Below are 17,989 nucleotides of genomic sequence, written 5' to 3' on the forward strand. Positions count from 1 at the left end.
AACTTTGCAAAAAGCTTTACAGTTAATGGTATACTTTGGAAGTGTAGTTATTTCCATAATAAGATATGCACAGTGAACTTGAAACCTGCTAACAGCAATGTGATAATACACAAATAATCTATCCTCATGAGTTCATTGAGGAATAAATTCTAAGACAGAACACTTGCATAACCCAAATAAACACGAGAGACTGTAGATGCAGGAGATCTTGAGCAACACACACACAAAATGCTGGAGGAACTCAGCAGCTCAGACAGCATCTATGAAGGAAAACAAAGCGTTGACGCTTCAAGCCAGGATGGTCGTGGTCCAAAACACTGTTTGTTCATTTTCCTCCATCGATACTGCCTGATCCATTGACTTTCTCCAGCATTCTGTGCTTGTTGATCTATTTGTGTAACCCACTAGCCTTTCTCCAACTCCCACTCATCTTTGTAATAGTAAGTCTATTATTTGAACTGGAAAGACAGGATGCCCTCCGATTTAGCATCCCATCTAAAAGTCTAGCAGCTCAGTGAGGCAGGACTGCTCAGGACTAACTCCACCCTGTGCTCAAATCTTTGGATTAGGATCTCAGGATCTTCTCCACTCCTGAGATAACAAAGCTACAACATGGCTGACACGCTCAGGATGTCAAAAAGAAAGCAACATTAAGAGTCAAGATTTTTCCTTTTTAGTTCCAATACAAAATGCAGAATTTTAAAAAGTACAATTTGTGCTAATTCTCATTTTTGAGCTGAATATGTTCACCATGGAAGTCATGGGCTTAAAGTATCTCTTTGTGTGAGTGAATATGGATAATTCGGGAAGGACCCAAGTTGTAGGGAAAGGTTGAACAGGTTAGGACTTCATTCGCTGGAGTATAGAAGAATGAAGGGAGATTTAATAGACGTAATTATGAGGGGTATAGGTAGGATAAATGTTAGCAAGCTTTTTCCACTGAAGTTAGGCAAGACTAGAAATAGAGGTCATGGGTTTAGGATGAAAAATGAAACGCTTCAAGGGAACACGAGGGGGAGCTTCAGTCCGAGGTCCAGCAGAAGTGTTGGATGGAGGTTTGCTTTCAAAATTTAAGAGAAACTTGGATTGGTACATGGATGGGAGGCCTATTGAGGGCAATGGACTGGGTGCAGGTTGATGGAACTAGGCATGGACTAGATGGGCTGAAGAGCTGTTTCTGTGCTGTAGAATTCTGTGACTCTAAGGAATTCTAGTGAAGACAGCCTGCTTTTCCATGGTGGTTGGCAAACAAATTTGAGCTGAAGGATATGTGATAAATCGGCGTGGAAAAGAAATAGTGATCTGAGAGACCTGCAGAGCAAAAATGGGAGAGTAACTGGACAAGGCCCTATGAAGGATGAAAAGATTTGGTCACAGAAAAGGAAATTATATTTGGAGTATCCAAGTCGATCATCACACATGCTGGTTCTAGACCTCTTATTAGAGGTGTAGAACGTGGAAACAGGCCCTTTGGACAACTCATCCATGATGACCCAGGTGCCTACTTGAGCTGATCAAACCTTTCAGCATTTTGCTCATTTCTCTATAAGCCGCGCCCAGCACATAATTCTCCGTAACTTCCTCCATCTCCAGTGGGATCCCACCCACCCCCCCCAACTTCTTGCTTTCCGCAGGGATTGCTCTCAACGCGCCTCCCTTGTCCATTCATCCCTCCCCACTGAAAGTTAAAGAAAGCTAGTTTCCTTAAACATATGCAACACACACAAAACGCTGGAGGAACTCAGCAGGCCAGGCAGCTTCTATGGATAAAGAGTACAGTTGACATTTCAGGCCGAGACCCTTCAGCAGGACTGGAAAAATAGATGGGAGTCAGAGTAAGAAGGTGGGGGGAGGGGAGGAAGAATCACAAGGCGAAAGGTGAAACTGGGAGGAGTGAAGTAAGGAGCTGGGAAGTTGATTGGTGAAAGGGATACAGGGCTGGAGAATGGGGTATCTGATAGGAGAGGACAGAAAGCCATGGAAGAAAGAAAAAGGGGGAGGAACGCCAGCGTCAGTCAACGTGACTTGGTCCGAAATGTCAACTGTACTCTTTTCCATAGATGCTGCCAGGCCTACTGAGTTCCTCCAGCATTTTGTGTGTGCTGCTTGGATTTCCAGCATCTGCAAATTTTCTCTTGTTCCTTAAGTATGTATTGAGATCTAAAAAATCAATTTGGAATCTCTCAATGCACTGCAGAGAATGATGAGTCTCAGAGGTAGAAAAGAAAGCAAATGTGTATATAGTGGAACTTAAGTGGACCCCACAGAACTCTCCTCTGGTTAATGCCTACCATCTAAGATATTGCAAGCTGCATTACTTAAAAGAGTCAGCAGATAGCAGATTACAAAACACTCTCATTCACTACACGACTTTAGCTAATCCAAAAATCCTTCAGTGACATCAACGTCATCGCAGGTTTTTCATAAGTCAGTGCTCACCAGCAGGGTCAGTCATTGTTTGCAATATTTAACCAAAGAACTGAAGACAAATTTTCAATTTGCACCTCTACTAGCTTCTCAAGCTTCCAAAATAACACGTTATTAAGCCTTCATCAATCAAACCAGCACTGATGTAAACACAATAAAAATGTGAAATTCCACTATAACTGGTGACTATTTTTAATAAAACATCTCACTTGGAAGAAGGGAGAAAATGGAAGTAAAGGGAGGAGGGGAAAGGAAAGTTTCTGCAAGCTACGTCCCTGTGAAGGTTCACAGTAAAATAAAACTGAGTAGCAATTTAAATGAATGTCAGCATTCAGCTTTGAGATCCTAATACAACCCTGCCTTACAATTACTAGCCCTTTCCGAATATTTCCACCATGCCTCACAAGGAGCAGCTGCTTTTCAAATGTGAAAATGTATTTGATGCTGGCAGTTCTTTAAGTCTCTTCACTTGGTTTTACAAAATCAAAGAATATTATGACAGCCAATTCAATAAAGTATCCAAGTCTCAATCATCAAACATGCACATTATGTCACTTCAAGAGTTTGTCCCACTTTAAAAAAATGTTGCAAGTGTTTTTATCCCCATCATCTTTTCAGGTAATTCATTCGAAGGGCCAAGTATCCCTCAGATGAGCCATAATTTGTGTCATTCTATACCCCTTAATAACTGATCTCGATACAAAGACAAGCAAGTCCTTCCTTCTGAGAGCCTCAATTTTGTGCAAGTCATTTGAATCCCTGCACAAATTCTTTTGTTCCAAAGAAAACAACTTCAGGTCACCAGGGATTGTATGGACTATTCCTGCTTCTGTTTTTATGTCTTTATGTTTACTCAGCAAGACCAAAGTTCTTTGTGCCACCTTTATGTCTATCTACTTAGTTCTTGAATACTTTATAACAGCCTAAAACGTTCCATTTCGCTCATTTTCTCACGGCCAATTTTTCTACCATCTGTAAACTTAATCCAGTTTTATTTTATACTTTTGCACTACAGACATCTTTCTCACAAACACTTTAAATTTCAGACACCATGCCATGCCCAAACTTAAACCATATTTGTTTTAAATTTACTGAGATACAGTGCAGAATAGGCCCTTCACCCAGCAATCCCCAGTTTAATCCTAGCTTAATCATGGGACAATTTTTATAATGACCAATTAACCTAACAATCAGGACTATGGGAGAAAAACTGGAGAACCTGGAGGAAAACCACGTAGTCAGGGGGCGAAAGTATAAACTCCTTACAAGCAGTGGCAGGAATTGAACCTGGGTCACTGGCACTGTAAAGTGTTGTGCTGACCACTACACTACCATGCCACCCCGTATGCAGCGTGCAGTTCAGCAGTCTGTGGAAACAGACCAGTTTCACATTCAGGTTTAGCTTTCACAAATGAAGGGCCGCAGAGTAGTAAGGTACAATTGCCTTGAGCGAGACAGAGTGGGTAGCTAGTGTAATGACCTAGATTCAATTCCGATCTCCAGTGCTGTCTGTGTGGAGTATTCACATTCTCTTTGGGTACCCTCTGGGTGCTCCAGTTTCCCCTCCCATCCCCGTGACCGGCAGGTTGGAAGGTTAATTGGCCACTGTAACTAGCCCCCGGTGTGTAGGTGAGTGATGGAACCTGGAGGGGAGATGCTGAAAATTAAGTGGGATTAGTAGAAATGAGGGATTTGATATCCAGCATGGATTGGGAAGACCAAAGGGTCCATTTCCATGCTATATGACTAAGAAAATTAGATTGTGTCCTAACTATGCTTGCAAGTAAGCTGACTGTGCAGTAGTTCAAGTTCCACTATAACTTATTTCAATGGTGTAAATGCTGAACATTTCATTCAGCAAACGCAATGGAACCCAATTGATATTGTTTCTGTTTAAATATTAAGGAGTATTCACAGCTACATTTGCTGTATTTAAGTGTGGCAAATGTGCAATTCGAGAAATACAGTAGAAAATAAATATACAATAAAATGCAAGCAATTTAAATATGTGTCCTGTGTTCTGCCTGTAGTAATTCAATTTCAAATAAAAATTCATTTAAGCACTTACATTTTCTGCAGTGTTAAAAATTGTAAAATCTCGCTGCTAATGCCACATTGCACCTGAGGTACTGTGTACCCAAAACTGGAAGATATGCTCAAAGCATTCTTGGAAAAAAAAGCAGAATCCTCATGAACACTTGGGAATCTCTGTCGCGTGAATGGAGCAATCAGACTGGCAGAAAGAACTTCAGCTTCTTGCATTGGAAGCCCTTTATAAACTGAGGAAGGAACAGACCAGCTCACAGACACCCTCATTCTGCCAGATCAGAAATTCACCATCCTACTTGCAGAAGTCTGGTTCCCACACTGGCCTCATCAATCATCTCAGAACACATAAAAACAGAGTAGAGGCAAATCATCCACAATCCCAAGGGCTGCTCACAAAAAAGACACCAAAAATGAACCAATTCAAAATTCTCCTAACCAGAATCATGAGCAGAATTGATCTACTGCCATGCTGGTTTTAGGTCAGGAGTGATCCAGTCCATTCAGATCATGAACTGGTACAGAGGTTCATGGTAATCATAATCTTATGTGTATCACACCAAAGTTACAGTATGCTTTTATTCTCTCTATACAGTAGTTGCTTGTTCAGCCATTTTCTCACAGATTGCACTGATATCAAATAAATGGAAATCGTACATTAATGGAACTCCACACTTAACACCTTTTTGTATTTGTACAATATATTTCTTTTGCCCGACACCGGCTCCCTAGGCCTGGGCAGACGTAGTAAGTGGTACAATATACTTCACAATACTCAAATGCTTAAGCAAGAAAACAGGTGCAGAGCCATGAAGGAGTTTAAAACCTTGGTAAAACTAGTAGTCACAGTGACACTAATTACAGCCAAAAAGTGGTTGTTGCAAACATGGAAAGGTTATTATTACCTCAGCTGCTTTAAAAATTCCACATCACAGCTGCCGTTGATAAGTTTGATGAACTCCTCATAGGAAGGGGCATAAGTGTAGGCCTTCTTGTGATGTTCATTCACTTGCTCCCTGCGTTCCATCTGGGTTAGCAGCATTCGATTAATGTAGTCAGGGTCACTTAGCAGTTCTACCATTGGTTTTAGTACTGTGAACAACAAACTCAAGTTTAGAATGGAGGCAGTCCTAAACACAGCTCTAAATCGATTTGCAATTCGATACTCAAAAAGAGCAGAATTTCTAATTTTTTTTTATCAATTATGCCTAAAGAACATGAACTAGCTTTTGTTTCCATATCCCCTCCCAGAAAGGCATGAATTTGACGAGAAGTGAAAATGAAGAAATGGCAGATGTTGGAAACCTGAAATAAGAACAGAAAATGTTGGGAACACTCAGATCAGTCAGCATTTACTATTTCTATTTGAGTTTGACCAGCACTGACAGCCTGGCTGTAGCAGAGGCAAACAAAGGGTCAGAGTCTGCAGCCAATGGCCTGAAGTTTCCACTTAAATCCACTGTGGTTTCAGTGGAATTTGCCTAATATGGTTGCAAGTAAAAAAATCAATTGTGCTTGTGTGATTTCTTTTTGCACTCATTTGTAAAGAAAAACATGTTGCAAGCAAGGCCTTAAGTCTTAGATGGTTCTGATTAAAGTTTTTTTCCCACATGAAACATCATCTTATTTCTCTTTTCACAGATGCCGTTTGGCCTTCTGAGTATTTCTAGCATTTTGACCAAAGTATAAGTAAGCTTTAAAACCAGGTTACACAAAGTTGATGGATCAAAATTAACTTGAAATGCTTATTATTTAGTATAAACTTACTTCTATATTGATCAAACTTAAAGTTTCCATTCAAATATATTAAAAGGATGTATATTAAAAGCATATTAAAAGGATTTTTTTATAAAACAAGTTGCAAAATGCTGTCTGTGTAGAAAGCCAGTGTATTGATGATAAGTAAAACTTAAGGAAAAATTTATTTCCTTTTTTTATAATTTATTTTTTATTGAATTTCATCATCAAACAAACATTTCCATAAGATGTATTTCAGACACTGTACATATATATCATATAATCATATTTGTCATAAATCATGAGGTGTAATGTAGTTAAACCATTTTTTCCAGTATGAATAAAATTGTTCCAACTTATGATTAACAGATGCCGTTATCTTCTCCATTTTGTAAATGTCCATTGTAATTTCCATCCATACATTTAAAGTTGGGCTCTCCTGTGATAACCATTTCCTGGTATGGGTCTTTTTACTAGCCACCAGCAGTAAAAAAATTAAGGAAGATATAACAAGATGATATCTAATTCCTTTTCTTGGTCTGAGTTCAAGGATTGAATCTATTAAAATGAATATACTGCCCAGAAAAATCTATTTCCAAATTGTAAAAGTGAAGTTTTAATCGAGAAAATGATCCCAAATTTGTTAACTGCCAAAATATTTAGGTTTTAGTATTTTATAAACATGTTCATATGCATTATAAAATCCAAAATAATGAAAACATGAACCAAATAACTGAAAAGCAAAAACTGATTGATGGGCTTTGAGGGGGAAGGGAGGCAAAAGGGGAAGAGTGAAAAGGAGGAAGAGTCCACATTACTCAACTTTCCTCATATGTTAGAGTGAGCAATTTCAAGTTCCTGGGTGTCAATATCTCTAAGGATCTAACCTGGACCCAACATATCTATGCAGCTATAAATAAGGCATGACAGTGGCTAGATCTCATTTGGAGTTTGAGGAGATTTGGTACGTCATCTAAAACAATCAAAAGTTTGTACAGATGTACCATGGAGAGCATTCCAACTGGCTGCATTTCCCACTGGTATTGGGGGGTGGGGGTATTGGGGGGGAGGAGGAAGAGGCTACTGCACAGGATCAAAGTAAGCTGCAGAGAGTTGTAAACGTAGTCAGCATCATGGGCACATTAGTATCAAGAAGTGATGCCTCAACAAGGCAGCACCTATCATTGAGGACCCCATCACCCAGGTCATGGCTTGTTCTCATCGCTACCATCAGGAAGGAAGTACAGGAGCCTGAAGGCACACACTCAACCATTCAGGAATAGCCTTTTCCCCTCTGACACCCGAATTCTGAATGGACATTGAGCCCATGAACACAACCTTGCTAGATTTTTCTGTTTTTTGCACTACCTATTTAATACCTCTGTTCTGTCTGCTTTGAGATTTATTAAGTCATTACATTGATCATAGGCATTTAGTCAAAGCCATTTTCATATTTATTTTGAAAACAAACTCAGCTTTATCCAGGTTGAAAATATCTAAGCAATTTGCAACCAATTATTTCTATGCATGTTGAGGAGAAAACTAATGGAGGGGAAATGATGGTAGACATTACAAAAGATATAATAGAGGAAGATTTGGAAAAGAGTGACAGGACTTGTCAATGCCAGCATAGACAATCTGCTGGAGTTGTCCATTGTGTCTAGTGTTCCTGATGCGGCCTCAACTTCATTGTCAGACCCATCGTAAATTGGGGGATGGCTCCATCAAGCACCTCCGCCCATCTGCTAAAATCAGAACTTCCCAGTGCCCAAACATTTTAATTCACATTCTGACATGTCAGTCCATGATCTCTTCTTGTGTTACGATGAGGCCACCGTCAGTGTGGAGAAGCAACACCTTATATTCTAAATAGCCTCTAACATGATGCAATAAACATTGTTTCGCCTTCCAGCTAAAAAAAATCCCTCTCCCTTTCTTCTATTTCCCACTCTTGCTTCTTAACTCTGCTCATCTGCCCATCACCTCCACCTGGGTCCCCTCCTTCCTCCCATTCTCCTATAGTCCACTCTCCTCTCCTATCAGATTCCTTCTTCTTCAACCACTTGCCTTTCCTACCTGCTGGGCTTCACTTGTCTATCTATCTTCCTGCCCTTCCCTTCCCCCCACCTTTTTATTCAGGTGTTTTCCCCCTTCCTTTCCAGTCCTGAAGGAGGGTCTTAGCCTAAAACATCAACTGTTGATTTGATTCATCGATGCTGCCTGGCCTGCTGAGTTTCTCCTACATGTTGTGTTTGTTGCTATAGATCCAAGAATTTTCTAGGGGTTGTAACTAAAGTGGATGGAGATGAACCAAAGGATGTGACATATATGGTCTTTCAGGTTTCAACAAGCTCCCATATAGACAATAGACAATAGGTGCAGGAGTAGGCCATTCAGCCCTTTGAGCCAGCACCACCATTCACTGTGATCATGGCTGATCATCCACAATCAGTGTCCAGTTCCTGCCTTATCCCCATAACCTTAGATTCCGCTATCTTAAAGAGCTCTACCCATCTCTTTCTTGAAAACATCCAGAGACTTGGCCTCCACTGCCTTCTGGGGCAGAGCATTCCACATATCCACAACTCTCTGGGTGAAAAAGTTTTTCCTCAACTCCGTTCTAAATGGCCTACCCCTTATTCTTAAACTGTGGCCTCTGGTTCTGGACTCACCCATCAGCGGGAACATGCTTTCTGCCTCCAGTGCGTCCAATCCCTTAATAATCTTATATGTTTCAATCAGATCCCCTCTCATCCTTCTAAGTTCCATTGTATGCAAGCCCAGTCGCTCCAATCTTTCAACATATGACAGTCCAGCCATCCCGGGAACTAACCTTGTGAACCTACGCTGCACTCCCTCAATAGCAAGAATGTCCTTCCTCAAATTTGGAGACCAAAACTGCACACAATACTCCAGGTGTGGTCTCACCAGGGCCCTATACAGCTCTTTGCTCTTATACTCAATTCCCCTTGTTATGAAGGCCAGCATGCCATTAGGTTTCTTCACTGCCTGCTGTACTTGCATGCTTGCTTTTAGTGACTGATGTACAAGAACACCTCGATCTCATTGTACTTCCCCTTTTCCTAACTTGACTCCATTTAGATAATAATCTGCCTTCCTGTTCTTACCACTAAAGTGGATAACTTCACATTTATCCACATTAAACTGCATCTGCCATGTATCCACCCACTCACCCGGCCTGTCCAAGTCACCCTGCATTCTCATGACATCCTCCTCACATTTCACACTGCCACCCAGCTTTGTGTCATCTGCAAATTTGCTAATATTACTTTTAATCCCTTCATCTAAATCATTAATGTATATTGTAAACAGCTGCGGTCCCAGCACTGAACCCTGCGGTACCCCACTGGTCACCGCCTGCCATTCCAAAAGGGACCCGTTAATTGCTACTCTTCGTTTCCTGTCAGCCAGCCAATTTTCTGTCCCCAATACCATGTGCCCTAATTTTGCCCACTAATCTCCTGTGTGGATCTTTATCAAAGGCTTTCTGAAAGTCCAGGTACACTACATCCACTGGCTCTCCCTTGTCCATTTTCATAGTTACATCCTCAAAAAATTCCAGAAGGCTAGTCAAGCACGCTTTCCCTTTCATAAATCCATGCTGACTCGGACCTATCCTGTTACTACCATCCAAATGTGTTGTAATTTCATCTTTTATAATTGACTCCAGCATCTTTCCCACCACTAACATCAGGCTAACCGGTCTATAATTCCCTGTTTTCTCTCTCCCTCCTTTCTCGAAAAGTGGGACAACATTAGCCACCTTCCAATCCACAGGAACTGATCCCGAATCTATAGAACATTGGAAAATGATTACCAATGCGTCCACGATTTCTAAAGCCACCTCCTTAAGTACCCTGGGATGCAGACCATCAGGTCCCGGGGACTTATCAGCCTTCAGACCCCACAGTCTATCCAACACTATTTCCTGCCTAATATAAATTTCCTTCAGTTCATCCATTACCTTAGGTCCTTTGGCCACTATTATATCTGGGAGATTGTTTGCGTCTTCCCTAGTGAAGACAGATCCAACGTACCTGTTCAACTCGTCTGCCACTTCCTTGTTCCCCATAATAAATTCACCCTTTTGTCTTCAAGGGCCCAACTTTGGTCTTAACTATCTTTTTCCTTTTCACATACCTAAAGAAGCTTTTACTATCCTCCTTTATATTCTTGGCCAGTTTACCTTCGTACCTCATTTTTTCTTCGCGTATTACCTTTTTAGTTATCTTCTGTTGCTCTTTAAAAGTTTTCCAATCCTCCGGCTTCCCACTCGTCTTTGCTATGTTATACTTCTTCTCTTTTATTTTTATACTGTCCATTACTTCTCTTGTCAGCCACGGCCTCCCCTTACTCCCCTTAGGATCTTTCTTCCTCTTTGGAATGAACTGATCCTGCACCTTCTGCTTTATTCCCAGAAATACCTGCCATTGTTGTTCCACTGTCATCCTCACTAGGGTACTGTTCCATTGAACTTTGGCCAGCTCCTCCCTCATAGCACCATAGTTCCCTTTGTTCAACTGTAATACTGACACTTCCGATTTTCCCTTCTCCCTCTCAAATTGTAGATTAAAACTTATCCTATTATGGTCACTACCTCCTAATAGCTCCTGTACCTCAAGGTCCCTTATCAAATCCAGTTCATTGCACGACACTAAATCTAGAACTGCCTTCTCTCTGGTAGGCTCCAGTACAAGCTGTTCTAAGAATCCATCTCAGAGTCACTCCACAAACTCCCTTTCTTGAGGTCCAGTACCAACCTGATTCTTCCAGTCTACCTGCATGTTGAAATCCCCCATAACAACGGTAGCATTACCTTTGCGACATGCCAATTTTAACTCTTGATTCAACTTACACCCTACATCCAGGCTACTGTTCGGGGGCCTGTAGATAACTCCCATTAGGGTCTTTCTACCCTTAGAATTTCTCAGTTCTATCCATACTGACTCTACGTCTCCTGATTCTATGTCCCCCTCGCAAGGGACTGAATATCATTCCTCACCAACAGAGCCAGCCCACCCCTTCTGCCCATCAGACTGTCCTTTCGATAGGACGTATACCCTTGAATATTCATTCCCAGGCCCTGTCCACTTGAAGCCATGTCTCTGTTATTCCCACAACATCATACTTACCAATTTCCAACTGTGCCTCAAGCTCATCCACTTTATTTCTTATACTCCGTGCATTCATATGTAATACTTTTAATTCATTACTCCCCTCACCTCCCATATCAATTCCTATTTCACTTGGCCATACTGTACAATCCCTTCTCGAGCTTTCTGCTCCGTCGATTCTGTTGTCTTTCTTAACTTTCCCTATTCTCACTTTCCCTTTAACTCCATCCTTATATTTCCAGTTTGTTCCCTCCCTCCCACTACTTAGTTTAAACACACCCATGTTGCAGTGGCAAACCTGCCTGCCAGAATTCTGGTCCCCCGCCCATTAAGGTGCAACCCGTCCCTTTTGTACAATTCATCCTTACCACAAAACATACCCCAGTGGTCCAAGAATGTAAATCCTTGCTTCCTGCACCAGTTCCTCAGCCACACATTCAGATCCATTATCTCCCTGTTCCTGCCCTCTTCAGCACGAGGAACTGGAAGCAAACCGGAGATAACCACCCTGGAAGCCCTGCTTTTCAGCCTTCTTCCGAGTTCTCTAAAGTCACGCTGTAGAATGTCTTTCCTCTTCTTCCCCACGTCATTTGTGCCGACATGCACCACCACTTCCGGATGTTCACCCTCACCCTTGGGGATTCCCTGCACCCGGTCCGTGACGTCCTGGATCCTGGCACTAGGGAGGCAACACACCATCCTTAAATCTCGCCTGTTGCCGCAGAAACCCCTTTCTGTACCTCTCACTATGGAGTCCCCTACTACCACGGCTCTGCCTGACGTCTGTCTACTTGGCTTTGTTCAGAGCCAATTTTCGACTCGCAGACCTGACCGCCTCTCAGGCTGGCAGTGTCTTCTGTCCCAACAGCTTCCAAGAGGGTGAACCTGTTTATGAGTGGTACATCCCCTGGGGTCTCCGGTACTTCAAACATCCTTTCCTTCTTCATTGTCGCCCCCCTTCTCTCTTCTGGTATCCTCAGTGTAACAACCTCGCTGCAGGTCCTGTCCAGAAAACTCTCGTTTTCCCATATAAATCTGAGATCATCCAGTTGCTTCTCCAGTGCTGCAACATGGCCCTTCAGAAGCTAAATCTGGACACATTTTCCACAATTGTAGGAGCCAGAGGCACCATCAGAGTCCCTGACCTCCCACATCATGCACGCAGCACACTGACTCAGCCTAGCGGTCATTTCTTCACCACTTCTCACCCTCACCAACTGTGGCGTAGTCTCCTTCCTCAGCCTCTTCGCTGAGGACAAAGACTTGCACTTTTCTCACAAGGCACTTCCCTCGACAAGGCCACTCCCCGACATAAATGATATGTTAGTGTACAAAATTACAATATATTAAGTGTATAGACAGGGACAGGGAAATGGTTCATAAACGGGAAAGAGTAGTAATATGTCTCCTTTGTCAATTGGCACACAGTTCAGTGGTTAGACCACAACTATTCACAATATACTAAATTTAAACAAGGGAATAAATTGGATACCTCCAAGTATGTGAATGCATAAAGTTGGATAAAACACAATTTCTGAGGAGAATGCAGAGGCTCTGGAGTCTAGATTGCTTCTGACAGGCTGACTTAATAGGTGTATGTATTGCAGACGGAGTGTAACGTGGACAGAAATGAAGTTATCTTCTTTTGTGGCACAAACAGAAAGGCAGGTTATCTGATAGGAGAATAGATTAGGATTGATGAAGTGTAATGAGACCTAGATATTCTAGTACACTAGTCAGTGAAAATGAAACTAAGTATGCAGAAACAGCAGGCAATTAAAGTGACAAACTGTATGTTCATCTTTATAGTGAAAGGGTGAAAGAGGACTTTGATGAGACTACACCTTGTGTAGTGTGGGTAGGTTAGACTTTCTTATTCAAGGAGGGATGTACATGCTGTAGAATGTAATTTTAAAAGATTGATTCCTGGGATGAAAGAATTAGGCCAATTGTGACTTACTAGAATTTACATCTGTACATCCTTCCTGTGAAATGCATGGGTTTTCCCCACATGCTCTAGTTCCCTCCCACAGTCCAAAGAAATACCAAGTAGGTTACTTGGTCCTTGTAAATTGTCCCGTGATTAGGTTAAGGTAAAAATCAGTGTTGTGGGGTTGCTAGGGTGGCACGGCTGGAAGGGCTGGAGGGGCCAACTCCACGCTGTATCACTAAAAAAATAAATAAACATCCTACAATTAATAGGACAATCTTCCTGGCTATCTTCAAACATTCCAGTTGGAGGAAGTCACAGATTTAAGCACACGTGCTATAAAGTCCACTGTCATTGTTAAGACTCATGTGCAATACTATAGCGACACTTAGTCTTCCCGGTAGAATTAACCTAAAGAATCAATCATCAGGTTACTCAAGGCAAAGGATCTAATTCCCTTCAGTGGGGTGATTAACACATGAACTACAAATCAAAGAGTAGATATTTTCTTTAAAATAAGCATTTTAATCAATTTTAATTGTCTGTATTAAATTATTTATTTTTAAATAATTGACAACAATGTGAATGTTAAAGACGTATAAAAATTATTCAAGCAGCTACAGTATAGGCTTTGACAAAAGCAATAGTCCATCACAGTATTCAGAGGTCAGGGCCTGAGCATCACACTGCCACCATTCACAAGGATATAGGCAGTCCATAAGCCTGGTCCTTTACACCTGGGATAGGTGCATGCAAGTAGATATGAGGAGCAGGCAACTAGTTTGAACAATGTGTCAAGTCAAGCTCACTAAACTGATGACAGCCAGAGCATTGTTATTTGTAATGTCAAAAGCTGCATTTTATTGATAAACTTTTACGATTCAGTTAAGAATTGCGTTGTTGTGACACAGAAGAACTAAATCAGGTCAAATCCTCAACATCCTATAGTAAGTAAGGATTAGAGCTAATCCAGGATCACAGGTATGTCATATCCTTCAGCGTTTCTCAAGGCACTGTTTTCATCTCATCCTGAGATCCATGCTTAATTCCATATATTGGTACGTATACACTCTTGACCACCCTCTGCAATAACATTCACCTACTCTGTCTTAAAGTGGCATGCCACTGTATTCTCCCCCTCACTCGGTGCTGCAGTAGGCAACATTTTTTCCTTCCATTCAAATATCAAGGATTGCAAACGCCAAGAACTAATTCCACTTATCCCTCCTGACCACCCCCACCTTACTTTTCACTAACCATACCTCTCTGCCTAGTTTTATCATTGGCCATGTTTTCGGTAGACAGTCAGAGTTTCTTGTCTCTAATCCCAAATGATCAGTCCTCAGCTTCATTCTCCTATTTCTCCACCTTAAAAAATTCCAAGCACAGTATGACATCATACTCTTCCGATCTACCTCGGTCTCCACATCCAATCCCTTGCCTGAGAGAGTGGAAGAAGAGTTCAGTGTCACGTCATGCTTGGAATTTATCAAGGTGGGGAGACAAGAATTTTTTCCTTCACCCAAGACTGATGACTTTTTCCTGTTTCCAGAATTCCCAATCCACCAAGACCTCTTAACACCCTGGCCTCTTGTGTGATACAAATCTAGTCATTGTTATTTACTGATGGGACTCCAGTCCCCTTGACCACCCTTTACCACCTTCGAACTTACAGTACTCTGCTCACCAAGGACAAACACTGACATTGTCTTCAAAGGCACTGACAAAATTTCTTTCTGTTGTGGTCTGACACATTTATTTCTATCTCTAACTGATCTCTAAGGCCAAACATCAGTTCTCTAACACATCCTTATAACTTCCCCTGAACCAAACACTCCTGGTTCAGGCTTGTAGCCTCTCAGCACTTCACAACTTCCTTCTACCTCCTGCCTAATATCCACAAGTAGAATTGTCCATGCACACCCATTGTTTCAGCCTGCTTTTGCACCACTAAACTTCTTCCAACTTCAACTCCATTCTTTCTCCACTGGTCCAGTCCCTACCCACTTGTATTTGAGAACCTTGTGATGTCTCTGACACTAAAGTTTCCATTTCCCTGGTCCCAAATGCTTCATCTTTACCATGGGTAAATATTCGCTATACACATCCATCCCACACTATAAAGCACCCCACTTTTTTTTTCCTTTGTACAGCCAAAATGCCAAATGGTTTCCTTCCACCAACTCATCCTCCTGGGAAAACTCATTCTCACATTGAACAACTTCTCCTTCAATTCCACTCACTCTCCTCAGGCTGAAGACTGGCTATGTAAAAATCACGAGCACCAAGCTACACACATCCTTTAATGGGGTGAGTGGAACAGACTGCACTTCAATCCTACAAGAGTCTTTTCCCTGGCATACAATAAGCGCATTGGTACTTCTCCCTGCACTCAGAACGAACTCATAAATTTTGCTGCCATGCTGCTTCACGTGATCCTTCCCAGATTCTTCCCTTCCCTTTCAGATCACCTTCTCCACCTTAGGGGAAGGGTGAGTGATTAACATCAGTTACAAACATACAGGATTCCCACCATTATCTCAACTATATTTCTTTTCACTCTTCCTCTTGTAAAAATCTATTCCATTCTATTTCCCTTTCCATGTATGCTGTTCGGTATCTCCAGAAATTGCTGTTCTATTTCATATTTCTATTCTTTGAACTTTTTCCAAGGATCAACACTGAAGAGTTTTAGGTAATGCCATTATGTTTCTGTAGAGTAACTGAAGTGAAAACCAAAGAACGTGAGGCTGAGCATCCCCATTGGGCAGTTGACTGACAGAGTGGCACAGTTTGAGGTCAAGCAGATCAGGAAATCCTATCCATTTTCATCTCAAAATTCATCTTGCTCATATGCCCTTCACCCAATGGACATTCCAACACAGTATTCAAGATTGTTTAATGTCATTTCCAGTACACAAGTATAAAGAGGAACGAAATAATTATTACTCCACACAAAAAAACACAGTAAGACAAGGAGCACAATAATAACAAAAAACACAATAAATATAAATACATATGTAAGATAGCTTATATACATAGGTTGATTGTAGGTCCACAAAGTGAAGCTTGGCACAAGAGTGTCTGTACAAAAGGAGACTCAGACAGAAAGTGATACAGTAGTGGTGGTTGGGGCCATGGAAGGGTGGGTGAGTGGGTGAAGGTATGGATCAGCCATACTGCTTGGTGTAAATAACTGTTTATGAGTCTGATGGTCCTGGCGTGGATGCTACATAGCCTCCTCTTTGACTGGAGTGAGACAAACAATCCATGAGCAGGGTGAGGCAGATTCTTCAGAATGTTATTAGCCCTTTATCAGTGGGCTGCAATCACTGTGAGAGGTCATTCACTGGTGAGGCTGCATTGGAGCATTTCAGAACTTTTTGGCGAGCTGCAATCATCATGATCTTTTAGGCATTCAGCAGGGGCCAATAAAAAGAAGTGAGGTGTAAGCAGAGTGGCCATTGTATGAATGGGAAAGTGTTCGAGTGGTCATGGTTTGGCTCAACAGGGGGGCCAGAACAGGCAGAGGCTAGGACTTAAGCTTGAGAAGTTAGAGATACTGTTTAACAAGTGTAGGCAGGATGGTAGGTCAGGCAGTAGAATACTACTTCTGTGAGAAAAATGTGTGATTTCTGGGAACCTTGCAGTTTCCTTGATGACTACATGTGCAGGAAGTACACCCAACTTCAGCTCCTGACTGACAAGGTCAAGGAAGTGGAGCTGCAGCTGAATGTACTCAGCACCAGCCAGGAAGCTGAAAAGCTCATCAATGAGATTTTTACTGAGGTGGTCACACCCAGAGTGCAATCTTCAGATAATAGATGAGTGACCACCAGGGTAAGTGAGAGGAATCAGCAGTCAGTGCCGGGTTCCCTGTGGCTATTTCTCTCAGCAACAAGTATACCCATTTAAGAACTGCCAGGAGATGACTTATTAGGGCAAAGCGGCAGCAGCCTTGGTGGCAGGGTGAAGATACATCTTTATCAAAGGAGGTGCAAGGTTCTCCTTCCCTCCACTAGCCTGCAGGTCACCCTTGGCCAAGGTATAGCACCTGCTAAGCCCCTGATCAGGTACACATGAAGCCATGGGAGCACAGGAGGTTGATGGTCATAGGATTAGCTGTTGTATGACTAGTCCTAAGCTATGCGACCATTGATTCCAGACAGACAATCTCTGAAGGCTATTGATAATGGCTGGGGTCACCTGTCTTGTTAAGACACTACCCAGAAGAAAGCAATGGCAAGCCACTTCTGTAGAAAACTTTGCCAGGAACAATCATGGTCATAGACCACGATAGCCCATGTCATACAAGACACATAATGATGATGACTAGCTGCAGCCAGACCAGTGGCACGGTGGCTAGCTCTTAGGCTCAGCAGGTAAGGGTAAAGTCAGACAGCGTGATAGTGACAGAAGACTCAATAGTTATGGGGGACAGTCAGCATATTCTGCGGCTGTGAGAGGGAAGCCAGGATGATGTAATGCCTCCCAGGTGCTAGAGTCCAAGATGTCTCAGATCAAAAGATCCTGCGCAGTGAGCATAGGGAGTTAGAGAAGAGGCTGAAGACCAGGAACTCCAAGATAGTAATCTGTGGATTACTCCCAGTACGTGTGTGTACGTGTGTGAGTGTGTACATGTGTGCATGTGTGTGTGCATGCATGTGTGTACGTGTGTGTGTGTGTGTATGTGTGCATGTGTGTACGTGTGTGT

General features: G+C 42.1%; 1 protein-coding gene across 3 annotated transcripts in view; it reads right to left on the minus strand.

The window, feature by feature from the left end:
- Nucleotides 1–17,989, minus strand: part of snx25 (sorting nexin 25) — a 294,956-nt gene that overhangs the window by 159,465 nt on the left and 117,502 nt on the right. For all 3 annotated transcript variants that reach the window (XM_063049392.1, XM_063049391.1, XM_063049390.1), the window contains exon 6: nucleotides 5,379–5,565. In XM_063049392.1, coding sequence (XP_062905462.1) covers nucleotides 5,379–5,565 — 187 coding nt within the window. The remainder of the gene's footprint in view (nucleotides 1–5,378; nucleotides 5,566–17,989) is intronic.

Source organism: Mobula hypostoma, chromosome 5, assembly GCF_963921235.1.
Source record: "Mobula hypostoma chromosome 5, sMobHyp1.1, whole genome shotgun sequence".
Taxonomy (NCBI): Eukaryota; Metazoa; Chordata; class Chondrichthyes; order Myliobatiformes; family Myliobatidae; genus Mobula; species Mobula hypostoma.